General features: G+C 38.9%; 1 protein-coding gene across 2 annotated transcripts; it reads left to right on the forward strand.

Annotated features, from left to right (window-relative positions):
* The first annotated feature begins 5253 nt into the window (after window positions 1–5253).
* On the forward strand, window positions 5254–22908 carry kif7 (kinesin family member 7). Of its 2 annotated transcripts, none has more exons than XM_017699528.2 (19): window positions 5254–5325; window positions 6280–6676; window positions 7381–7581; window positions 9642–10029; window positions 10344–10884; window positions 11054–11197; window positions 11318–11515; window positions 11765–11901; window positions 12674–12801; window positions 13112–13273; window positions 13752–13954; window positions 15202–15399; window positions 16099–16224; window positions 16605–16781; window positions 17060–17275; window positions 18781–18987; window positions 19118–19316; window positions 22118–22279; window positions 22369–22908. In XM_017699528.2, the coding sequence occupies exons 2-19, from the start codon at window positions 6349–6351 to the stop codon at window positions 22731–22733; spliced, it is 4080 nt and encodes a 1359-aa protein (XP_017555017.2). In that variant the 5' UTR covers window positions 5254–5325; window positions 6280–6348; the 3' UTR covers window positions 22734–22908. The 2 variants fall into 2 exon arrangements, with proteins under 2 accessions (XP_017555017.2, XP_017555018.2); XM_017699529.2 differs by having other exon boundaries at window positions 16608–16781.
* The last annotated feature ends 88 nt before the right edge of the window (window positions 22909–22996 follow it).

Below are 22996 nucleotides of genomic sequence, written 5' to 3' on the forward strand. Positions count from 1 at the left end.
AATATACTTATTTTTTGTTTGGGTTTTTTGGCTTCTTAATAGGACATACATAGCGACAATATACCCATTTATCATTTATGTTTATATTATATTATATTTTGTCACTGTCAAAAACAAAACCTTGGATATCCATCTCCATTTTTTTATTATCCTTTTTTTTACCTAACTTGTAAACACCAGCTACCCTTTACATTGTGTGAAAATCTCACAGTGAGTGAGATTATGTTTTGATCTGACAGTCACAATTGTTTCACATAAAAATGATACTTTAGAATCTGTGAATCACTTCTACGATCTGCTGTTTTATCGTGCACAGTATTAAAAATCACTAAAATAGAAATTCAGAAGGAAGATCTGTCGTTGTTTTTGGTGGGTCATTTTGCGATAGAACAAAGAATAAACAGGCGTCAGAATCTTTCTGTGATTTATTTTTTGAGCTCATTTCCATGGCTTTAAAGTTGTGGGACGCAACGATAGAAAGACCCACATTGTAGATTCTGCTTTAGTTCTGGCCGCTGTGGAAGACTAGTGATTTTGTTGTTGACTATACATCAACTGTGACAACAAGTCATAGTCTACCTCAGTGACCAGGACATACGCACCAGCAATCGTTTCCTTCTAAGTCGTGTTGATGTACATAATAAATGTATGTATTTATTATGGATTTTAAAGAGAATCAGTTAAACATCAGTAGCTCACTGATGGAGTCAGATGTTTATTGTGTCATGCTGGTAAGAGACACAGTAATCAGTTCATTGCTCCTGTTATAAATATTGTTTCTTTTAAGTATCATTGCTTCTAATTTTGAATGCTGTCATGGTGTTTTAATCGAACTGAAATAAAAGCAGTACATTCAAGTTTTTGTTTCATTCTTGAGTGGTCAAATAAATAAGGAACAATTGCACACACATCTGAATGAATCACATTTTCTTTTAGCAGCCGTTATCACATTTGACACTAAATGTATACTATGTATTTAAATAAGGGGAAATAAATATCTTCTTATGACTGTGAAAAGCAGGACAGGATGGATAGATGCAATATCAGTCTGCACCCATCAGCCCCAAGATTGGCCACTGAAATTAAATGGCATGGTTTTGTTATAAAAGCAATTCATTTTCTTACGGCAATTTAGTGGCTATGATGGTGAGGAAAGGACGAGAGGGGATATAACTCATATTCATGCGGTATGTAGCCATGGCTACCTCTACAAGTGGTGTGGTGTACAAAGAGAGAAGAGTGTGGCCTTGGGAATACTTGAGAATCCTTACCATTTGCACTTGATGTTGTGAGTAGGCTACAGCATAAATGACATTAGATGTCATGGATTTCAAGAAATTGATTCAAAGTAAGAAACAAAAAATAGCACATTAAAGTGTACAGTACTGTGCAAATATCAGAGACCACCTTTCATTTATTTACTTCCCAGTCTAAACACACAATATGCACAATTATTTATTTGTTAGAAGATTAGGCATAAGATAAGCCACTTGCAAAATGAACGGGAAAGTCCAGTTTCCAAAACTAGAGTTCAAAAATTTTTACAAGATACAAAGAAAATGGGACTCCTAACAACCATGCAAGGCCAGTAGACCAACAAGACTGTCCCCAACAGATTATTTATATTTTCCAAGAGATATTTATGAGGACAAAATGTGTGAAAAATCAGTTTCTAAACTGGACTTTAAAAAAATGATTAAAAGCTACAGATAAAATGGGACTCCACTGGAAGACCTGGTAGACACCAAATCTGTCCAGATCAGATAAACAGCACTTAAAGCTTTCATCTTTGAGAGACAGAAGAAAAACAAGCTGCTTCAGATCTGAAAACATCCACAGGTGTTCCTGTCCATCCTTCCACTGTGAGAAGACGACTCAGGAAATAGACATAAAGAAGAAAATTTGAAGCTGGTCGTGGAAAGGATTGTCTTTGAGTTTTGCACAGCAGTGTATAGCCAATCGTGACTTAATGAAAACACGGACTGATGTACTAAACCACTGACTGAGGAACTAAACCACTGAGAAGTATCTCTTTAACTTATATGTGTTGAATTATAAACTAAGTTATTAGAAACACCTGCCGTATAGGTGCACTTTGTAGGTTTACAATTACTGACAGTAGCACTGCACAATTTATCACCCTTTCTGCCACATCCATCAACGGAAAGGGACCACCAGAGGACCACCACTGACCAGATATTATTTTACATTTACATTTTACATTTATGGCATTTGGCTGACGCTCTTATCCAGAGCAACTTACAATTTTGGTCATTTTTTACACAGATAGGCCAAGGTGATGTTAGGAGTCTTGCCCAAGGACTCTTATTGGTATAGTGTAGGGCGTTTGCCCTGGTGGGGGTTTGAACCCCAATCTACAGTGTAGAAGAGGTGTTAAACACTACACTATCCCAACCATATTATGTGGGTGGCAGACCATTCTCAGCACAGCAGTGATGCCGAGATGTTAATGTGTGTCACATCTGGTCAGTGGTGCACCACCCACTTAATATCTGGTCAGTGGTGGTCATCTGGTGGTCCTCTGGTGGCTTCATGGATGGGGTAAAGGGGGGCTCTGAAGCTGTGCAGCAAAAGACTATTAGACTAGAGGTGTAACGATACACATTGTCAAGCTCAAGGTGATTTTCAGTTCTGAGGTTAAGAGTCGATCCAATTTTTAAAATGTCATTTGTTAAAAATGTCTTGACTGATTTTACCTGGAAAAATATCATTTGAAGTTACATGTAAAGTAGTGCAAAATGCTGATCTCATCAAACAGCAATCAAAGCAATCAAACTACAAACAAACATAAACCTACACTGCGTCAAACCGTACATGTGTAAAACCGTACATATGTTGTCATCATTTTCACCCAACAAAATTGGAATGTCAACATCAATATGTCACAAAAACATATATATATACACACACACACACACACACATATATATATATATATATATATATATATATATATATATATATATATATATATATATATACATACACACATATGTATATATATGAGACAGATTTTTTAGCTTTTATAGTGGAGGGCTACATACAGGGTGGTCTAAGGCTAAACACTTCCAAAAGAACATTTACCACTACTTTACCATCCTTTACACATACAAAATCAGACGAAGTGTAGTTTCACTGATGGTTTCTGATAGTAACTAAAATGGCTACAGAGTTGGTAAGTTTCTCTTCAAATGAGCCATTTCACTTCAAACCTCTCTGAATGTTGTGAATTTTGTGATTTACACTGTTTCCTGTAATGAAATTGTTACATTTATTACCTTAATTACAGTCAGTAATACCTGATACATACCTGATCAAGTTGTACAAGGGAAGTATACAACATGCAGAAAATCCAGATGTACAGAGGTCTTTGCTGATGATAAAAAATGTAAATGCTTTCATATTTAGCCGATGGAAATTAGCAGAATCATTTTCATCATTTATCTTTTTTATTAATGTTGCCCCTGTTCCTGTCACAATGACAAGTCTTCTAGACTGCTGGAGTAGTTTTTTTTTATATAGTTTTTAAGGATCATCTCATCTGACTGATGAAATCCAGTGATATGAATATGAAGTCCTGCCCTTATACCCTCAAGGCATTTAACTCCACATTGCTCCAGGGGTGCAGCTCCTATCCCCCAATTCTCCAATTAAGCTTTAAACACAGACTGGTGAATAACTAAAGCTGCCAACTAGGAATGGCTCAGTCTACCAGAGGCAAAGCTGCAGGTAAGGTCATGCATAGCAAGTCATGCCTTAGAGCAAGACAGCCTGCTTCATGGTTACATTCATGATAGTTGAAGGACAGTATCACTGATTTTTCAAAAGTTCTGTATGATTCAGTGGTTGACATGTAAAAAAGGTCACCCCAAGTGGTTTGATGCAAAGTTGTTAATTGTAGAGATATTTATTCACAAACATTTCCTTACAGTGGTAGTGTTCGGAACCAGGAGTCACAATGTCTACAATGCAATTAGAGCCCGTTTATTAGTATGCAAATTGACTAGTGAATCTACACGTGTCTTCTGAGTTTTATATATGATCATGGTAAAACAGTACTAAATTTGGGGGAAATAAATAGGGCTAGTTTGTCTTAAATTGACCACTGGGATAGGCTCCAGCACCCCTGCGACCCAGAAAGGGAAGCAGTTTAGAAGATGTGTGTGTGTGTATTTTGTCTTAAATTGCCCTGCATGTACCTCTCCACCATGAATGGATTAAAGATTATATTTTAGGCCTAAAGCTTAGGTCAAACCTAATGTAAGACAATATCTCTGGCATCAGGCAATGTATTCACAGCCATTTCATGCAACAACTTTATGAGAGGGAGCTTTTAGATCCACTCTTCAGACGTCTGGTTCCTATCGCCATCACTGTGAACAATTCTGACTCTGTATGGCTTCTTTAAAAAGGAGCACTGTACATCAAACCACTGTGAATGACTTTGTTTGCATCTTAACCATTACATTCTGTAGAAATAAAAAAGAAACAAAAAAAAAACTTTAAGACAGAAAAGTATCAAATTGAACATATAGAGCCGTAGTTGGGTGTAGAAGACAAAAGCCCTGGTTTGTGCTAGGATTTAGGTTTTGTTATCCCTGCTGAAAAAGCATAGAAACCATTAAAAGTTTCTGTTGGTTCCTGCTGGTGTCCAGGAATCACTAACGGTATTTTGTGTTTTCCTGATGGGCTGATATCACAATGTTAAGGTTTGTAATAGTTTAAGAGATGCTCTGGATCTGATTCAAGATGCATTTCATGGTTTCCTAATGAGATCTAAAGGTGTCCTACAAGAAACTGGAAGTCTCTCGCGGTAGTCATTAAGCCAATTCCACTATGAGTTTTCAGTCCTAATGGTTCTAATGGTCTTTTTTCAGCAGGGGTGTTATCTAAATACTGTCCAATATCATCATGTAGATCCAAAAGGCGCTGTCCCATTGGAAAGTCGTCGCTTTTAGCTGTTTTTAAATCTTTTGCTTCATAAAACAGCGAGTATTTCAGAGCTTCAACTTTAATCCACACGAAAGCATGAAGCTGTATTTAACACAGGCGTTTGGGAAGCCGACCACATGACGTCACTTCGGCTAGGCGAAAATCTCAGGAATCGTCTCCGTTGTTTTTTTTACCACCCGTATTTGGGGAAAGTCCCGCCTACGTTGAACTGCGATTGGCTATTAGCGGCTCGCGTCCTGCGATGTGATTGGTTACTAGAGCACACTCTCAAGCAGTTCGCCAACCACAGCGAGAGAAGGCGGGAGCTGTCGGAATACAGGCGGGAAGTAAAAGATGGAGACTGGAACAACAGTAAGTTGGGAAGTTTATGAACATTAAATCAAAAAGAAAAAAAGAGGTTTACGATTTTGGAGTGGCACTATTTAAATAATTGATTCATTTAGGGAGGGTTGGTGTAAAAAGTGGAGCATTTCATGAGGTTAAATTAAACGCTAAAACAAAGATTTTTTGTTTTCTTCTCCAGCTTGCTAGCGGGTTTTCACGAGCTAATGTTGGTCGACGTAGCATTAGAGCTAACAAAGGTTTTATATATAAGAGTCGACAAAACTCATTAAACAGCGAAATAATTCCCTCTCACAAGCGTATAACTTACAATGAGGCTGGAGTTGGCTTCCTCGTCGTCAGCTTCTTGTTCCAAGTTTCCCGTTCCACCTTAAATGGTGCAACAGCTACATTCTGGAGCATGAGGCAGCAGAATGTAAACGCTGCACCATTTAAGGTGGAACGGGAAAATTCGAGCAAGAAGCTGGCTTCAGCTTCATAAACTTAAAAGTAAACAAAGCTAAATTAGCCGAAGTAATTAGTTAGATAGCAACCTTGGAAATTACGTTATCCAAAAGTTTCATTTTACAAGTTATAAAAGCGTAATGTGCGTTAGTAAGCACATAGTAATTGAATGCTTATGAACGGTATTTAAAACGTGCATGTATATGTTATATAAGTATACTTACATTAGTTTTGTATAATGTAGCGTTTTTTCATATCATGTCTTTCTAGACACTTTGCACCCTATGTGTGTATATTTACACACACACACACACACACACGTATATTTCTATACATTTTCTGTGGTCTGTTTGTTGTATGTTGTACTGCTGGACTATTGAAGTCTAGTCTAGTCATAAGGAAATCTGTTAGTGTGGTTTTGTATGAGCTAAGCTGTCACTTGTGTGAAAAATTTAGTTACAAAAAATTATTTTTCTTTCTTTTGTTCTTTTTTTTTTCTTTATTTTTTCTTTTGGATAGCCATCTTGAAATGACCGCAGCCGTGTCACGGCTCTTCAGAGGTATTGTGGACTTCTAGCCGACTTTGTCATGTCTCCAAAAGTGGCCAGCCAGGGTAAAGCAGAGGACACTGCGGTGCAGGTGGCAGTGCGAGTGCGTCCGCTGCTCCCTAAAGAGGTCCTGCACAACCACGAGAGTTGCATCACCACCCACCCTGAGGACAGGAGGGTAACTCTCGGCCACGATCGCCACTTCTACTTTGACTTCGTCTTCGAGGAGATCTCTGCTCAGGAGGAGGTTTACGCAGGATGTGTCCAGCCCCTGATCGAGGCCTTCTTCCAGGGTTTTAATGCCACTGTGTTCGCGTATGGTCAGACGGGGTCCGGCAAAACCTACACGATTGGGGAGGCTAACATTTGTGAGAATTTTTTTTTCTTCATTTTTTTTCTTATAATTCTTCAAATTGGGGCTATGAAAGAAGTAAGTGTGGTTGAAATGTGTGCATCATTTCCACATGAATAAAATATATTTGATTATCATTTGTTAAGAATAAGTAAACAAAGACAAAATTATGTGGAAATTTGTGCACATTTGAATCAGGAAATTCACTGCATTGGAGCATCATATGGCCTCTTTAATGTGACAGATGTCACAAAACACCACAGTGTGTTGCGATGAGCAGATGAGTGCTCGAAAATATACATTTATGTCCTGAACAGGCCTATTTTAACTGCTTCACAAGCAAATATAAAGTCATGTCAGAATGACATCTTGCTCAGTCCTGCTTGAAAGTAATCACCGCCTTTTATAAATGGAGCGTGACAGGCCCAAGGGTGTTTTAGTTTATTGTTGCCAGTCTTACCTTATCAAAGATTCTCATGACAGCTACAGCTTTTCTGAATTGTATCAAGGCCAGTGATTTTTCTGGGTTAGAAGAGGCTTTGCCTGCTTCTTGTTAAAATCTTCATATGAGTTCACACACATTTGAGATGCCAACAACACTTCCCCCGGTGCAGCTGTCACTGCTCGAAAGCACAGCCCCTCTTGCCATCTGAGATCGTGCTTTTTTGGCATTTGGCTGTGGCGAGCTATTACTAACCCACTGCTGCTTCTTGGCTGCAGCCTCCTTCAGAGATGATGAACAAGGGATCATTCCCAGAGCTGTGGCTGAGATCTTCAAGCTCCTGGACGAGAATGACCTCACTGACTTCTCCGTCAGAGTGTCCTACCTTGAGGTTTACAAAGAGATCTTCAGAGACCTTTTGGAGGTTGAGACAGCCAGCAAGGACATTCATATCCGGGAAGACGACAAAGGCAACATAGGTGAGGAGCTTGAGTGTTACCTGTGGAAGCAGTTAAGCCAAAGGGCATTTTGTTTTATTGCAAAATAGATTTTCATGCACAGTTATTAATATTGTGTGGAAATACTTAATAAAAATATAAGCAGTATGTCAGTTGCGTAAAAAGTAGCACTGATAAGACAAAATCATAATTTATTGTGGTTAACTTCTTTAACAGATTTCATCACTGGAATATTAATTTCACTCCCTTCCGTATAATATGAAATGATCAATATGGTATAAAATAAGCAGAATTTCTTTGCACTAACAATCACCAGTACCTTCGCTTGCAGTCCACATGCTGTAAAAATGAGACACAAGAAGTAACATAAGCACCCTCATCACTTTTATCACAGCATAAGGATTGCACCAATGTTTTGGCACATTAAGGATTGTAAAGCTCATGCAATACCTAGAACTTGTTTATAGATGCATTTGTGGGCTTTTGGGTGCAGTGCATCCATGAGTGTCATTGAAGATCATGAAGACAGCTACCATTTTTTGACAAATATCCAATAAATATATCAGATGAACCATAAATTGGACACTAACCACGCATCTGTGCTTTAAAAAAAAAAATCAAAATCAGGCTTTATTGGCCAAGTTTATACATGCAAGGAATTTATTTTCACACTTAGTTTCACACTTCCATAGTAACATAAACATCTATACCTGAGATGTACCTCATGTTACACACACATGGAAACATCTATACTTGTAGACATTCATGCAAATATACATTTGAGAATAAAATGGGTAGGTAAAATGCAAAATACAGCAGCCAAATAATAATTTAATAATAGCAGTACTGAATAAAATTAGAGTACAATAAAATAAAAGTACAAAATGTGTGTCTATTAACTCATCATGCTTATTTGCCAAAAAACTCTTCATGAGTATAATAGGAACTTTTCTAGCGTTTGTTTGTTTCAACCATGATTTGGAGGGAAATGTTTGCCTGAGGGGAGGAGCTGGGTGTGACCTGGATGTGATGGGTCAGCAATGATTTTCTCTAAATGCTTCCTAGTTCTGGAAGTGGGCAGAGTGCGTAGACTTTTACTAATGAAGGCCAATTTTTCATGGAGATACAGGAGTATCTTTTGTGAAGAAGTATTTTATTGGTTTTGAAGTCAGTGGTCGCCCTAAGGCAAAGGTGAGCAACTCAGATGTTAAGCAATTTTGTCCTTTCAACAAAATTCAAGCCACCTTGGGAGCCACATTATATGTCCATTTATAAGTCCATGCGTCTTTGTTTATATTATTACTTATTTGATTGTTTTATATTGTTTTCAGAAAATAAATGTAGCCAGTTATCCCTTCAACAAGCACTTTTGTTTTTTGGGACAACAGTTGGAATTCCAAAAAATGTTTGGGGAATTAACAATGTGTAAACAAATGAATGCAAAGTGTCATGATGCAGAAATGATGATATATATCACAAACATGATGTGCATATCGTATTGTGGAATTTGCATATCGTTTCACCCCTAGTACTATTTCAGGTTCGATTTTTTTGATGTGCTTTCTTTCAGTCTGTGTTTTTTAATGTAGTAAAGAAAATGCCAGATTTTCTCCAGGCCTTCCTGCTTTCCTTTACTGCTTTCCTTTAGTGTTTCAAGTCCCTTAACTAACAATTATACGTAATGGAAATGGCATCAACCTGTATCACATTCCAGCCCTGCCTCAGGTCACAGTTATTCAAATGGGTTGCAATTATTATTTTACAGTTTATTACTATTATTTATTACAATTTATTATTTTAACATTTGTCTTAAGTTTTAAATTGGGAAATATATTCTAATAAGGCAGAGTTTGTTAACTGGAACCTGGCTCACTACATTCAGCATCAAGAAAAGTGGATGTCGCAAATAAATGGCCCAGAGCTTAATTTAGAGTAACTGGTTGCATTTAAATCACAATGTTGTTCAGAAAAATCACAATTAGATATTTTGTTAAAGTCAGTCAGCCCTAGCTATGATTAAGTCCAAAGGAATGGCACTGAATGATGCTCATAAGAAAGCGTTTTCCCATGCTTTCCCATAGTTCTGTGTGGAGTCAAGGAGTGTGAAGTGGAAGGGCTTGATGAGGTCTTGAGTCTTTTGGATTCTGGGAACACGGCCCGGCACACAGGAGCAACCCAGATGAACCCTCATTCCAGCCGTTCTCACACCATCTTCACTGTGCTCATGGAGCAGCGGCGCGGCGGCTCGCGAGCCACCAGTGGAAGCCTGCATATCCTTTCCTCCAAGTTCCACTTTGTGGACCTCGCCGGATCCGAGCGCATCCTCAAAACTGGCAACACTGGGGAGCGGCTCAAAGAGAGTATTCAGATCAACAGTGGACTTCTTGCACTAGGAAATGTGATTGGGGCGCTAGGGGACCCCAAGAGAAAAGGCACTCATATTCCTTACAGGGACTCCAAAATCACGAGGTATGAAGCTTAATTTTTTTATTTTTATTTTTATTAATTTAATTTGCTTTACATACACAGTGAATGGAAGGAGATTTCTACTAAGAAGAAGGTGTGGAATTCTGTTAGATAAGTTATTGACATATTAACATAAATCCCTACCCAAAACTAGTGAACGAAAGCTAATGCACATCCGTTAGCATTATCTAATTTTCATTATTCTAACTGATTTTAGTAGCTCTCATGCTTTATTAGTACTGTTAGCTTTCTGCGTTATCTGTTCTTTAAAGAAATAATACATTGCAGTTATTGCGCACTTTCTCTTGTTTTCACAGAATCTTAAAAGACTCTCTTGGAGGCAATGCCAAAACCCTTATGATTGCCTGCATCAGCCCCTCATCCTCAGACTTTGACGAAAGCCTCAACACCCTTAACTATGCTAAACGAGCTCGCAACATCCAGAACCGAGCCATGGTGAACTGTCGTGGTGAGCCAGACAGGGTTGAAGGCCTGGAGCTCCAGATCAAAGCGCTGAAGCGGGCTCTGGAGAACCGCCAACGCTCAGAAACACGAATCCTCGCACGTTCGGACACTGAGCGCCGTACACGGCCCCTTGAGCCGGATGTGAGCAAGCTGCAGGCAGAAAGCGCCCACTACAGGACTTGCACAGACTCAGCCTACAGGCTGCTGATGGAGCTACAAGGGGAAGGAACGCTGAACACTGGCCAGCTGCTGAGGGTAAAGGAGTGGCTTTGCGCCGTGGAGGAGGAGCGCAGTGGCCTGACCACAGCCTCGGGCCTGGACAGCGGCATTGAGAGCAGCTCTACGGAGGAGACTGCCACACTTAAAAAGGGACGCATGCTTCTAAAGGCCCAGGTAGGCCATCCAACAGATCCTTTATTGGTGTGCGAGTTGACATTTGGAAGCTTACTTATGACATTAAAATATAGCTCATCACAAATAATTGGCACATTTCTAAGTCTTACATTTCTAACTTGGTTTATCTTATGTTACATCTTTTTTTGCAATTTCTCTGGTGTTTCAGGAACATAATTATGTGAAAGAAGAGTGGAACAGGGAGAAGGAAGATTACATTTCCCAACTGCAAGCCCAAATCCAACAGCTAGAGCAGGAAAACACAGATTTCCTTGCTGCCCTAGAAGATGCAATGGAACAGTACAAACAGCAGGTAAGCGAACATTATTCAGCTATATGAGACAATATTATACTTTTTGAGAAATGTAAATTGCAATCATATGTAGTGGCAGTGCAGTAGAATTTTGCCACTTTGGTTTGGTTTCCTTTTCAGAGTGACAAACTCCAGGAGCAGCAGGATCTCATAGCAGAGCTACATAGTCTTCTGGCTCAGCCAGGTGGGATGGGGCTGCTACACCTGAAACAAAGACCCCACACTGCACCCATCAGCTCAGTACAACAAGCAATACTTTCCCCAGGCCATTTAACACATCTTTACAATGGTGACAGTGGCGGAAATCCTTCACGACAGGTAGAAGATTTTTCCTTTTTAGGATATGTATTGCAAGTATATACAACCATTCAACAAACATTATTTGTGTAAATCTCACAGATGTAGCAGTTATCTGAGTGATAATAACATGGACAGTTAAACCTTAACATTTGACCTTCTATGAGGGTATAATTACTTAAGATATACACTATGGATTATTACTCATCATAGTTGTATGCATTATTCATTCCTTATAATTAGCAAGTTCTTTGTATTTTGTGTTTTCAGGCTGGCCTGGGTGCTTCCATAGACATCTGTTCATTCACAGAGCAGGTCCAGTGGGAGTGTGGACAAGAGGACAAGGAGCAGGATTCTTGTGGAGGAATAGAGGACACTGCCAGCAGAGGGGGCAAAGACAAACGCAAGTATGGATGGTGATCTTCAGCTTGTTCCTTTCATACATACAAATAGAGCTCTTATTTTCTCTTTTACATTTTATGATTAGAGATGTGCCACCAAAATCATGTACCAAATATCCTCCCATGATGTTTTCACTCACATGTCATGACTGGTGTAAAACAAAAGAACTGTGGAAATATTCTACTTTAGTGAATATGTTCACCTTTTCTGATTATTTCACTGAAGTAGCGTGTAAAAATATATCAGTTCAGACAGAGTACAATTGGTGCATTCTTAATGCATCAAAAACAAAAGCATGTGATTTAATTTTACTGTTGCTTTTAAAATCTTCAGATTAGTAAATCAAATGGGACCTTATGTCAAAATTATAATTATATAATAATTATAAATGGCCAAAACAGCAGGCCTAATCAGTGTCATTACTGTGCTGTTTTACTACAGGGTTAATTGGTAGGAAAGCGTGTCTTAGCATGTTTTACCTAAATTGTTTGTGTGTATTATCTGTGAAAATAAAATATTGGATTGGGCTGAATATTTACTGATACTCTGTACTCTGATCAGATGGAGGGCAAAAAAAAAAAAACAGGATTCGCAGATCTCTAATTATTAGTTTAAAAATATGTGCTCTACAGATAGAATGGGTGAATGATTGCAAGCTAGCTTTATTGTTGTAGTATCATTTTAATATAATGCATTAGTAGCTGATGTAAATGTGGACTTGGTATCTTGTAGATTGAATTTTCACGTATAATTTAGTTTTTTTTTGGTCTTCTACAGATGTATGAATATTACATGGTCAAAGAAAGATGCACCTTTTCAAGCATCACCTGGACGAGCTAGAGCACCTCTGTCTCAGGTGCTCGGAGCAAGCCACCCTCCAGTATTACACTGCAACAGACGTACCTGTGAGTACTGAACTTGTTTACACTATCCAGCTGATATCTTAAACTCTTGATGACAGGCAGCTCTAACCTTTGGAGTGCCTTCATTTTTTCTCTTCGCGCTCATTGACCTTAAGCAACAGCCCTGTACAGTTGTTTTTACAGTAATGCAATAGCTAAAAATTAAGCTTATCTACAGTTAAGTGAAAGATAGCAGGGGCAGTTTTGTGTATTAGTAATTTTCATTGCTTGCTAACGACATCAGGACTTTTTGGTGAAAATATGTGAAGTATCTCCTCACCCATCTGTTTGATCTGCTCTGTGATTTGAATAGCCAACAGCAGCATAGGGGAGAGCTCAGTGCTAGAGAGTCTGAGAGGCTGTGTATTGGAGCTGGGCTCAGAAAGGGGGCTGTTCTTAGCCCAGCAGAAGATCAGGGAGCTCTCGATCACTATCCGCATGAAGGAGGAACTCATCAAGGAGCTGGTCAAAACAGGTAATGCTGATAATGACTATAGTGATGTAAAAGGTATCTGTGTATTTTAAATGCTTAAGAAGTATAAGGCAGTTGTTCTCATTCCCAGTCCTGGGATCCCATGTATATTTTGTGTTTTCATGATACTTAGATTATAATCATACCTTTCATTAAGTAATTGTTAGACCTGAGAAGACACAAACATCTACAGAGGTCCCAGGATTGGGACCAAAACCACAGGTAATGTCTGTAAAATGACCTCTTCAGACATAATGTATGAATTCCTGTGGCTGAGTTTGAGTGTAATTGAGCTGAGTTCTATAATTGAACCGAGTTCTTTCTTATTTGCTCTTACTGTTTTCCTGAGGTATACAGGAAACATCACATTTATCAAATCAGTTTGTTGGTAATAAAGTAATAAAGAGATTTTCCTTTTCCCTAGAATAGCAGTGTAGTTTGTTTTTGCTTATGGTGTTTTGGGTTCTTGGCCTGCCTGCAGGTAAAGATGCTCAGGCCATGAACAGGCAGTACAGCCGCAAGGTGGCAGAGTTGGAGCAGGAGGCTGAGCAGGCCCGGGCTGAACTCACTGAGGCCCAGAAACAGCTGCAGGACCTGGAGGTGCAGGGCAGCCGCGATGCTGCCGACCGCTCTAAAGCTCAGGAGTGCAGGAGGAAGATTGCAGCTGCACAGAGCAAAGTGCAGGTCAGGTTGTTGTACATACCAGTGTTGACCTTGGAGGGAGCTTTTGTAAAGTAGAGCTGTCATGTTACGCACATGCACCCTGATTGTCCCACATTTTTTTTTCCCAAAGTATGAATTGTAAGTATATAACGCATATACTTTTTTGAGCAAATATACTAGTAGTAATAATAATCGTAATTCTGATTCAGGGTTATAGTCGTATCATAAATACATAGAGAGATTTAGTAAATATTATAGTGTTTGCTTAAATCACGTTGTGTTAAACACGATGCCTGTGGGCTGGATCAGGTCCTCAATGCAGTCCGATTCAGCCTGCATACGTATTTAAATTTTCTATTAATATTAGCCCAAAGCACTGCACTGCAGTCTCTAGCATGCGCTGCATTGTAATGTGCGCTCCAACTCTCCTACCATAAAAACAGTGTGTGGGACAGCGGTTGCACCTCAGTTCTAAACAACTCTACAGTAATCCACATCAGTTATATCACCAAGCACAGTAACTGCACTTTAGCTGCAGTTTAACCAATATGAACACCTAACGTCAGCTCAGCAGCTCAGAAATTGAGCCCAAGTCTTGATGAATTGCAGCAAAGAAAGGATACTAGGTGTCTAGTTCAAGCAAGTAGGAAGGTTTAAAAGACCGAGCTCCTGGGGACTTCCAAATTTTTAATATTTCAAGTATTCATGTAATATTTTAAGGTCTACTACAAGTGTTTATATTTTACTCCGGAATTTCTGTGTATTTTTTTATAAACAGTGGCCCATTTGGGTTACAGCACGACGTTAATTAAAAATGAAATATAAACATAAATATAAAAATTCTCTGCCCCACAGGGTTGTTTCAGTATGGTCCTTTTAGTGTTCGAGTTTGACACCACTGACATATATCAAGTGAACTTGCATTTAAATGTAGAATTATATAGGATTCTTGTTGTGATAGTAGTGGTGTTTCTACTGAATGCAAGGGAAATTATTGTAAGTGAAGCACTGACAAATTACTCCCTTTATTAAGCCTGACATGCTGTGTCTAATACTACATCCTGAATGAATCCACAGAGGCAAATGTAAAAGAGAAATGACCAAGTTAATCATAACAAACTTACAACCATGTTTGCTTAGTGTTCAGCGTTCTTACAGTAGTTTGAGGTCCCTTCTTTACACAAACATGCTTAGTTCCTTTAAGTTTTTTGTTTTGATGCAAAAACGCAGTTAACTGCATGACTTTAATTTGCCATCCATGCTTGCAGGTATTGAAGCAGAGACAGCGGGACACTGCACAGCTGGCCTCTCTTTCGGTGCAGAGTGAGCGGCGTGTGCAGGAGCTGGAGAGAAGTGTGCAGAACCTGCGGCAGCAGCAAGACCAGCTACATCGGCGTCTGCGAGAGGAGAGCCAACAGAAGAGGCGGCTGGAGAGTGAGATGCAGCGAGGAAAACACCGTGTGAAGGTCAGAACACCCCATGGGATTTTTTAGTCCAGTATGTTGTATGTATGTAATGCATGTTTCTAATGCAATGTACATTAGGTAGATGTGTAAATCTCTGACCACACAAGGATTTGATACAGTTATAATTGTTTAGGAAAAGGGTCAGTGCATGTGTAATCTCATCTTTCAATTGTTTTGAGAAGATTCAGAATTATTTTTTAAAATGCAGTAAATACACAGATATGCTCCATTTTGCAATTTATATTTTCCCTTTTGTATTTAACATTAATGTCTTGAAGATTTTTCTTGACAATAAAAGCATTTGATCACAAAAAACAACGCACCAAATTTTTTATGGCCAAACGCTTTGAATTGAATCGATTATGAGTGTTTCAGAATTAATGCAGCTGAATTGCCGCTTTCAGGCTAATGCATTATGATTCAAGATTCAGTTTTATTGTCATATGCACAGCTGAACAGGCAGTTACACTGCAATGAAATTCTTACTTTGCTGTTCCTCCATTCACCAAATATAATCTTAATATTGGAAGAAAATAGAAAAAAAATATATTAAATATAAGAATAACACCAAAACAGTAGTAAAAAAAGTACAGTTTTATATGCAAAGCTGAAAGAAAAGTAAAGTTACATGTGTAAGTATGTAGAGCAGCTGAAAAGTTTTTTGTTCATTTGTGGAATCTTTTCCTTCTCTGTGTTTAGGAGTTAGAGATAAAGAACGAGCAGCAGCAGAAGATCCTGCGGATTAAAACAGAGGAAATTGCTGCCTTCCAGAGGCAGAGGAGAAGTGGCAGTAACGGTTCTGTCATCTCACTAGAGGAACAGCAGGTACAGGCCTGACCGATCAAAACTCAAATGAACTCTTCCTCAAAATCTGCCTTAAATCTAGTGCTAAATTAGAGGCTGTACAGTGGGTATTTTTTTTTCTGTTTGTTTATTTTCTCTTTTAGGTTTTATAATTGTTATGCTAGTTTTATGGCATCTTTCTGCTTGTTTTAGCATGTTTTAGGATCAGACTCCAAGCATGCATTGACTGGTATTTGAGCTTGTTTTATGATAAAGGTTGTTGCACTCTATGTAGTATTGAACATGTTTAATCATGTTTGCCAGTGTGCACTTCCCCACTGAAGCAGCAGAAGTTGAATAAAACTGCAACTCCTAATTCAAACTACTGCACTTTGTTTTGAACTTTGTTACCTTCTGTGCAGAAGATCGAGGAGCAGAAACGCTGGTTGGATGAGGAGATGGAGAAGGTCCTGGAGCAGAGGAGAGGTCTTGAGGACCTAGAGGGGGAGTTAACCAAGAGAGAGGAAATTCTGGCCAAAAAGGAAGCATTGCTCCTGGAGCGCAGCGGCCTTGAGACGAAACGACTCCGTTCTAGCCAGGTCTGTGAGACCAGCGCTGCCATCCATTGTTTCACAATGTTTATTGTTTCATATAAAACACTGCTTTCAGTTCAGTTTTAACATGAAAAGTAAGCAGAAACATTCTTTGTCAAATGTTTGCCAGCCCAGCTTTTTGTCTTTCCATGATAAAGTGTTCTGATTGATTGAAAGTAAAGCAGTATGCTTGGCATCTTCACAGTGGCTATACCAAAGGCTCACAGATACATGCCGGTCTAGCGTTGTTGTCTGAGGTCTAATGCACTCATTTTCCCTGACAGGCCCTGAGTAAAGACTTGTTGACACTGACGAGTCGTATTGAATCTCTGGAGAGGGAGCTGAGCGAGCGTAACGGTCTGCTGCGCAGCAGCAGCGCACAGGACTCGCAGCAGATCCGGCAGGAGATCTCAAACTTGCGGCAGGAAAAAGAGCAACTCCTGAAACAGAGAGTGGAGCTGGATGACAAACTGCGCCAGGGGAACCTGCTCTCTCCTGAGGTGGATTGAAAGCATGAAGTCTCCATAGATTGACAAACAGATAGATATACAGATTGACAGACAGACAGGCAGATGTTATTGATCTCTAAGATGACAGTTGGTTGCTAGCGAAAACTGCTGGACAGTATGTACATATAATAAATACACATAATAACTAGGGATGCACTAGTCATGAATATTTGTGGCCTGGTCTATTCCTTTATTCTTATTATTTATTACAGCCAAATGAGCTTTTGTGTGTTTTCAGATTTTTAAAATATGTATTAGTAATAATATCAGTATAAATATCAGTAATATTGTTCAATTTTCAATGGGCGGATTGACATTTAGATTTTTAAAATGAAAAAACAGTTGTGTATTTAAAGAACAAGAATCAAATAAAGTGCACTGAAAGTAACAGACAGCTAGCACAATTTAGCACAATGAGTCATGCATAATTATGCTTTTTTTAACTATAAGTGCAGCAGCAGCAGAATTCAACATAGCACAACTGTACCTGGCAAATACCTGGCATACATTATTTATGTAATTGCAAATAATTAAACCTACAGTTGTATGCCAGAGTTTGAATACCCCTGGTCAAATTACATGTTTTGTTTATTTCTAAGTGAAAATAAGTTGACATCCTGTATAGCAGGGTATATAGTATAGCAACCAGTGGGGCTGGTAGTAATTCTTTGGCACTTGTTTGACAAAAACATTATTTAATAATGAAAAAGAAATATGAAACGTTTCCATATGATAAGCAATAACAGTTAATTAAAAAATTACGTTAAGTCAAAATTAAGTCCTGTAACTGCAGCGTATGAAGGCAGCTTTGTCAGTTCTTTTCCTCTTTCTGCTGAAAACAAAATGCACTCCCCTCAGCATCTCAGCTCCACTTGCGAACAGCTGGTGTCAAAAATTGTGTTGTAGAAACATTCTACATAATTTGGCACCACTTATAAAGCGACATTACATTAGCCTGATCTGTGGATCTTTCATGTTCACTGATAAATGGCCTGTATTGAGGATGTAAACAAACATAGCTGTGATAAAAAATTTCAAAACATAAAATTCTGTGGGCTGACATGCCTTCTAGTGATAAGTAGGCTATTTTTGATAATAGACTAGAATCCAAAGTTTTACATGTACACATAGTGCAAGACAGCATTGCAAAATGCAATAACAATATCAGACCCAAACATTTTGCATTCAGTGGTGTGTGTGGGATGAGAGTTATTGGAGTGTTTACTCTTTGAATCGCACAGTTTATATATTTATTTGTTTTTGCATTTGTATCTGTTGTTTTCTGTATTCCACTTGATGTAGTACATACTCAAGTTGCCTACACGCTGTTGTGGTTGTATTATATTCTTGGTAAATGTTCTGGTTAGAGCATCATTAAGAGAACCGCACGTGTTTGTCCTTGATAATCACAAATGTAAACGTGTAATCTGCGGTGATGGTGAATGTTGGAGATAATCAAAAAACAGAAAAAACTCTGTACCCTAACTGTCTTTTAGGAGGAGCGCACTCTGTTCCAGCTGGATGAGGCAATAGAGGCGCTGGATGCTGCCATAGAGTACAAGAATGAAGCCATCACTCAGAGGCAGAGGCAGCTGAGGGCATCGGGCAGCATGCTCACACAGTGGGAGATGAACTTGATGGCCAAGCTCACCTACCTTTCTGCTTCTGAAACACGTGCCTTGCTCTGCAAGTACTTTGATAAGGTCTGCACTTCTTACGTTGCTAGGACTCACTTGAATAACATTTTATCTCAAAACACCAGGTGGCTTTACATTGTGTAATTTATAAATAATGATGTTTCCTGCATTTCTTAATGAATGAATATGTATGAAGGTGGTGTCCCTACGTGAGGAGGAGCGGAGGCTGCAAATGGCACTGGCAGAGCTGGAGATGCGAATGGGGGAGCAGCAGCACCTGGTGCAGTGGCTGGAGGCGGCTCTAGAGCGGCAGCAGCTGGACACGGACCGGCGGCTAACCCAACAGCAGAAAGAACATGAAAGGAATGTGCAGCTCCTGCTGCAGCAGTGCAGAGGTGGGACCATTTAATTTCTAGTAAATTATTGCTTAGTCAGCAAAGTCAGGTATTTGTTGATTTTGTTGATTATGGAGAAAAATGTGTTGTGTGCTTATCAAAGTTCTGTATCAAAGGTCTTCATTTTTTTATTTTGGAATTACTGGTGGGCATTGGGGTGGAAATCTCTAGGCACATCACAATTTAATTTGAATTTTTCTGTTTTTGCCGTTAGCAGGTGATGTTACAAAATGTTCTTTCGCATGTTGCGTGAAATTACACATTTCCACCAGAAGGGCCCCTAATCCCCAAAACTTACTGTAGCTTTGAGTGATGAGTCACGTTCAGGAGGTGGTGAAGCAGCGTACTTTTCAAGCTTTAAGGAAAACACTGAGAGATGACCAAGCTTTAAATGTGTCCAAAGCTTTTTAATGTCTCAGCTATGAGCTCATTTCAGCAGTGAAAATGGAAAAAAAGACTACAGATTTGGGTTCTAGTGCTGGGCAATATGACTTCAAATCAATATCAGAATTGATTGAACATTTTGCCTTGTTTTTTGCCCCATAGTTCACTGACAAGGTTTGTATTGTAAATATGCTCACTTATTAAAACCAGGACACTTTTCCTAAGGAAAGAGTGCATATATTTTATAATATAAAATTTTTGTTAGTGTAATATTTTATAATAATAATTTAAGGAAACAGATTATTTATTTTTTATTGAATATTTTGCACAGTTGAAATCAAAGCACACATCACTTTAAATGAAAATGTTTATTAAAAAGGTCAACTTTTTGTTTCAATGTAAAAAGCATGTAAAGTGCAAAACAATCAACTTGCATTTCCTACAAGCAATATAAATTAATTTAATTATTGCCATAGTGACAGTAGAAAATAACTTTAATCTCTTGTAAAAAAAAAATATATAAGTTTTTAATGCCATGTGAAAAGTTTAAATATAGTGCAAAGTATCCTGTTTGACTAAAGATCAGATGTGGCTATAAGTGCTGAACAGATTTTAGTTCAGCAGCTGTCTTTTTACAACATGTTTTGAACGTGTTGGACAGTACAGGAAAAATATTTTTGTGATGGCACAGTGTATCTTCTGGTGAGGGCTTGAACTGGGCATTTAAACCCATTGTGCTCCACTGTAGCTCTGAGAGCAAATGACATCACTTGTTTTTTTCTTGAATCCTTTTCATTTTGTGTAGCATGTTTGTGTTATTGACAGCTGCTTTGCACTTATCAGTCTCTCTCATTTTTGTGCCATGCATTGTTCATATAACGTAATTGGGCTCCAAGTGCTGAAGATTGTTGGTATTACCGTTGGTCACTGAAACTGCAGTCTTTATATTTGCATTATTGATCTGCAGTGTTTACATTTGAATTTTTTTGTTCTGTGTCCGTCTTCACTAAATCCAAAATGTGTCCAAACAAAGGACATGGCATTTTTCTTTGGTAGAAGCTGCTTGAGTTGTTCATTAGTCTCTGTGTTTGTCACATGACTGCACACGCTGTAGTATGTTTTTAAGGGGACACTACATGAGCACACAAGCTGCAGCCTAGGCCTCAGTAGGACTGTCCTATGAAGACTCATTCTTAGTGGCCTGTTGTTCACACGGATGGAACAGTCCTAAAGAGGCTGCATGGTGATGTCACCAGAAAAGTCCCACCTCTTGCAGTCGCGCATGGAAATTTGTGAGGGAACTGGTGAGAGAAAAGGGAGCCTGTTGCATTGTGTGTGTTGCTATGGCAGCTAATGCCCCAACAAGCTTATGTAGTATGATGAACTACAAATATTCGGTCATTTTACACTTTAGAAATCATGAAGATGAGTTCAAGGACGTGAACAACTTACATTTTAAAACAAGCTCCGCTCCAACAGGTTTGTTTTCTGCTGTTCTTGTGATGCTATTTTTGTTTTTTGTTTTTCTTCGCATCGTTCCTGTGCACAGAACTGTGGGTAACCGAAGGCCTGGAGGGATACAACAGTTGCGTCATTGAAACCACTCTGAACATAGTTTGCATTTCTAGGCCATATACAAAGGTTGTTGAAACAGCCTCCTTTGACATAGCGGCCAAGATATGCAGCCTACCTCGGCTGCAACCTAGGCTTTGGAACGCAGCTGCAGGGTGGAGAAAGGACAGAATTTAAAAAGCAAGTCAAAATAACTGACATGGTTACGTTGGATTGAGGTTCTAAATGTCGGTTTAGATTGATTTCCAAACATCTAAATCATTTTTTTTTTATTTCAAACTATCAATAAAACTATACAGTACCTATCATCAGTTTAAATTACTTGAGTGTAGTGAGTACTGAACAGAAATTATTTGCAGCGTTTGATCAGACTTTGAGGTTCAGAATAAAAAAGCTCGAGACAGTGGGCACTCATTGGGTTCAGTTAATTGCCATTATTTTGGCAGAGGCATAGGAGTCTGCAAAGAAGAGAGAAAGTCAGGGAGAGGACATTTTGCATGTTTATATTGAGGATCACAGCAGGGAACAGTAACCATCAGGCAAAGGAAAAGATGAGGTATGAAATCAATCATCGTGTGTAGAACAATGTTTGTCAGACTATGTTAGAGCATTTCCATAATAGCATTAAAAAAGTGCCCTGGTTTACTCACTGCTGTCCATCTTTCTGTTAGCATCTCATTCATAGTGCACAAAAAACATTCTTTGAATAAATTAATGAGTAGTTATGTTTGAGGACCCTGAAACCTCAGTAGATGTCATTAAGCAGAAGATGTGAAGAAGCTCCAAAAAAACCTGTTGTTGATGAATGAGAAGAAACAAATCTTACTGGATTTTTTAAACCACAGATCAAATGGATGAAGGTCTGGCTGGTAGGCAGCGGCAGTATGAGGGCTTGATCCACAGCCTCAGCAAAGAGCTGAATATGTACAAGGCAGCCAATCAGGAGCTCAGCAATAAGATAAAGGACATGTGTGGACCGACAGTCCAGTCTGGAGATCAGAGCAAGGGTGAGTGATTAGTTAGGACTAACTGTGACTGTATTCTGTATACATTTTTGTAAAGCTCCCTTTAAACATATAAATTATTTGCACCATAGGTGGAGCAGAGAGGGTTCAGTGCAAAGGAACTGGAGACAATGCAAAGTGCACTCCTGATCCTGACAGAATGCAAAAATCAAGGGAGGAAATTCGTGAGTTGGTGCATGCACCCCTGCCCCCCACATGGAGGCGCTCTTCCCTCCCTACAGAAGATCAGCATGGAATGGAGGAGCTCCGACAAAGGGCAGCATGTGAGCTTCCAGCCAACAGAATCGTCCAAACTGCTATGAACACTGCACATTGGAGTGGAACAGCCTCGTTGTCCCTCAACAAACCACGGAGAGAATTCCGGAGATCAAGCCTAAACACAGGACCCATTGTTTCAAATTCTACAATTATTGATGTTCGGAAAAATCCTGTATAGGAAATTCTTTCTTTGGAAAGCTGTTTACTTTTAATATTCCTCATGCAATAATTAAACTGTCTGTCTATTGTATTTTCTGTGATAAATTACAGTGAGTATTGTTATTTTTTAATCAGTAATTAATACAATGTTGTTAAATGTTCACATTTTTGTATAGGATAAAAGCACTTTTTTATAGAGTGTCAAAGTTCTTTCACAACTTGTCCAGCAGCACTGCTGTGTCTGATCCACTCATACCAGCACAACACACAAACCCATGACCA

Source organism: Pygocentrus nattereri, chromosome 15 (genome assembly GCF_015220715.1).
Source record: "Pygocentrus nattereri isolate fPygNat1 chromosome 15, fPygNat1.pri, whole genome shotgun sequence".
Lineage (NCBI taxonomy): Eukaryota > Metazoa > Chordata > Actinopteri > Characiformes > Serrasalmidae > Pygocentrus > Pygocentrus nattereri.

Coding starts and splice junctions, on each gene's coding strand:
- kif7 (XM_017699528.2), top strand. CDS start 6,349: ATGTCTCCAAAAGTGGCCAGCCAGGGTAAAGCAGAGGACACTGCGGTG. Junction 12,802..13,111: donor ACACTGCAACAGACGTACCT/GTGAGTACTGAA, acceptor TGATTTGAATAG/CCAACAGCAGCATAGGGGAG. Junction 15,400..16,098: donor GAGGAAAACACCGTGTGAAG/GTCAGAACACCC, acceptor CTCTGTGTTTAG/GAGTTAGAGATAAAGAACGA.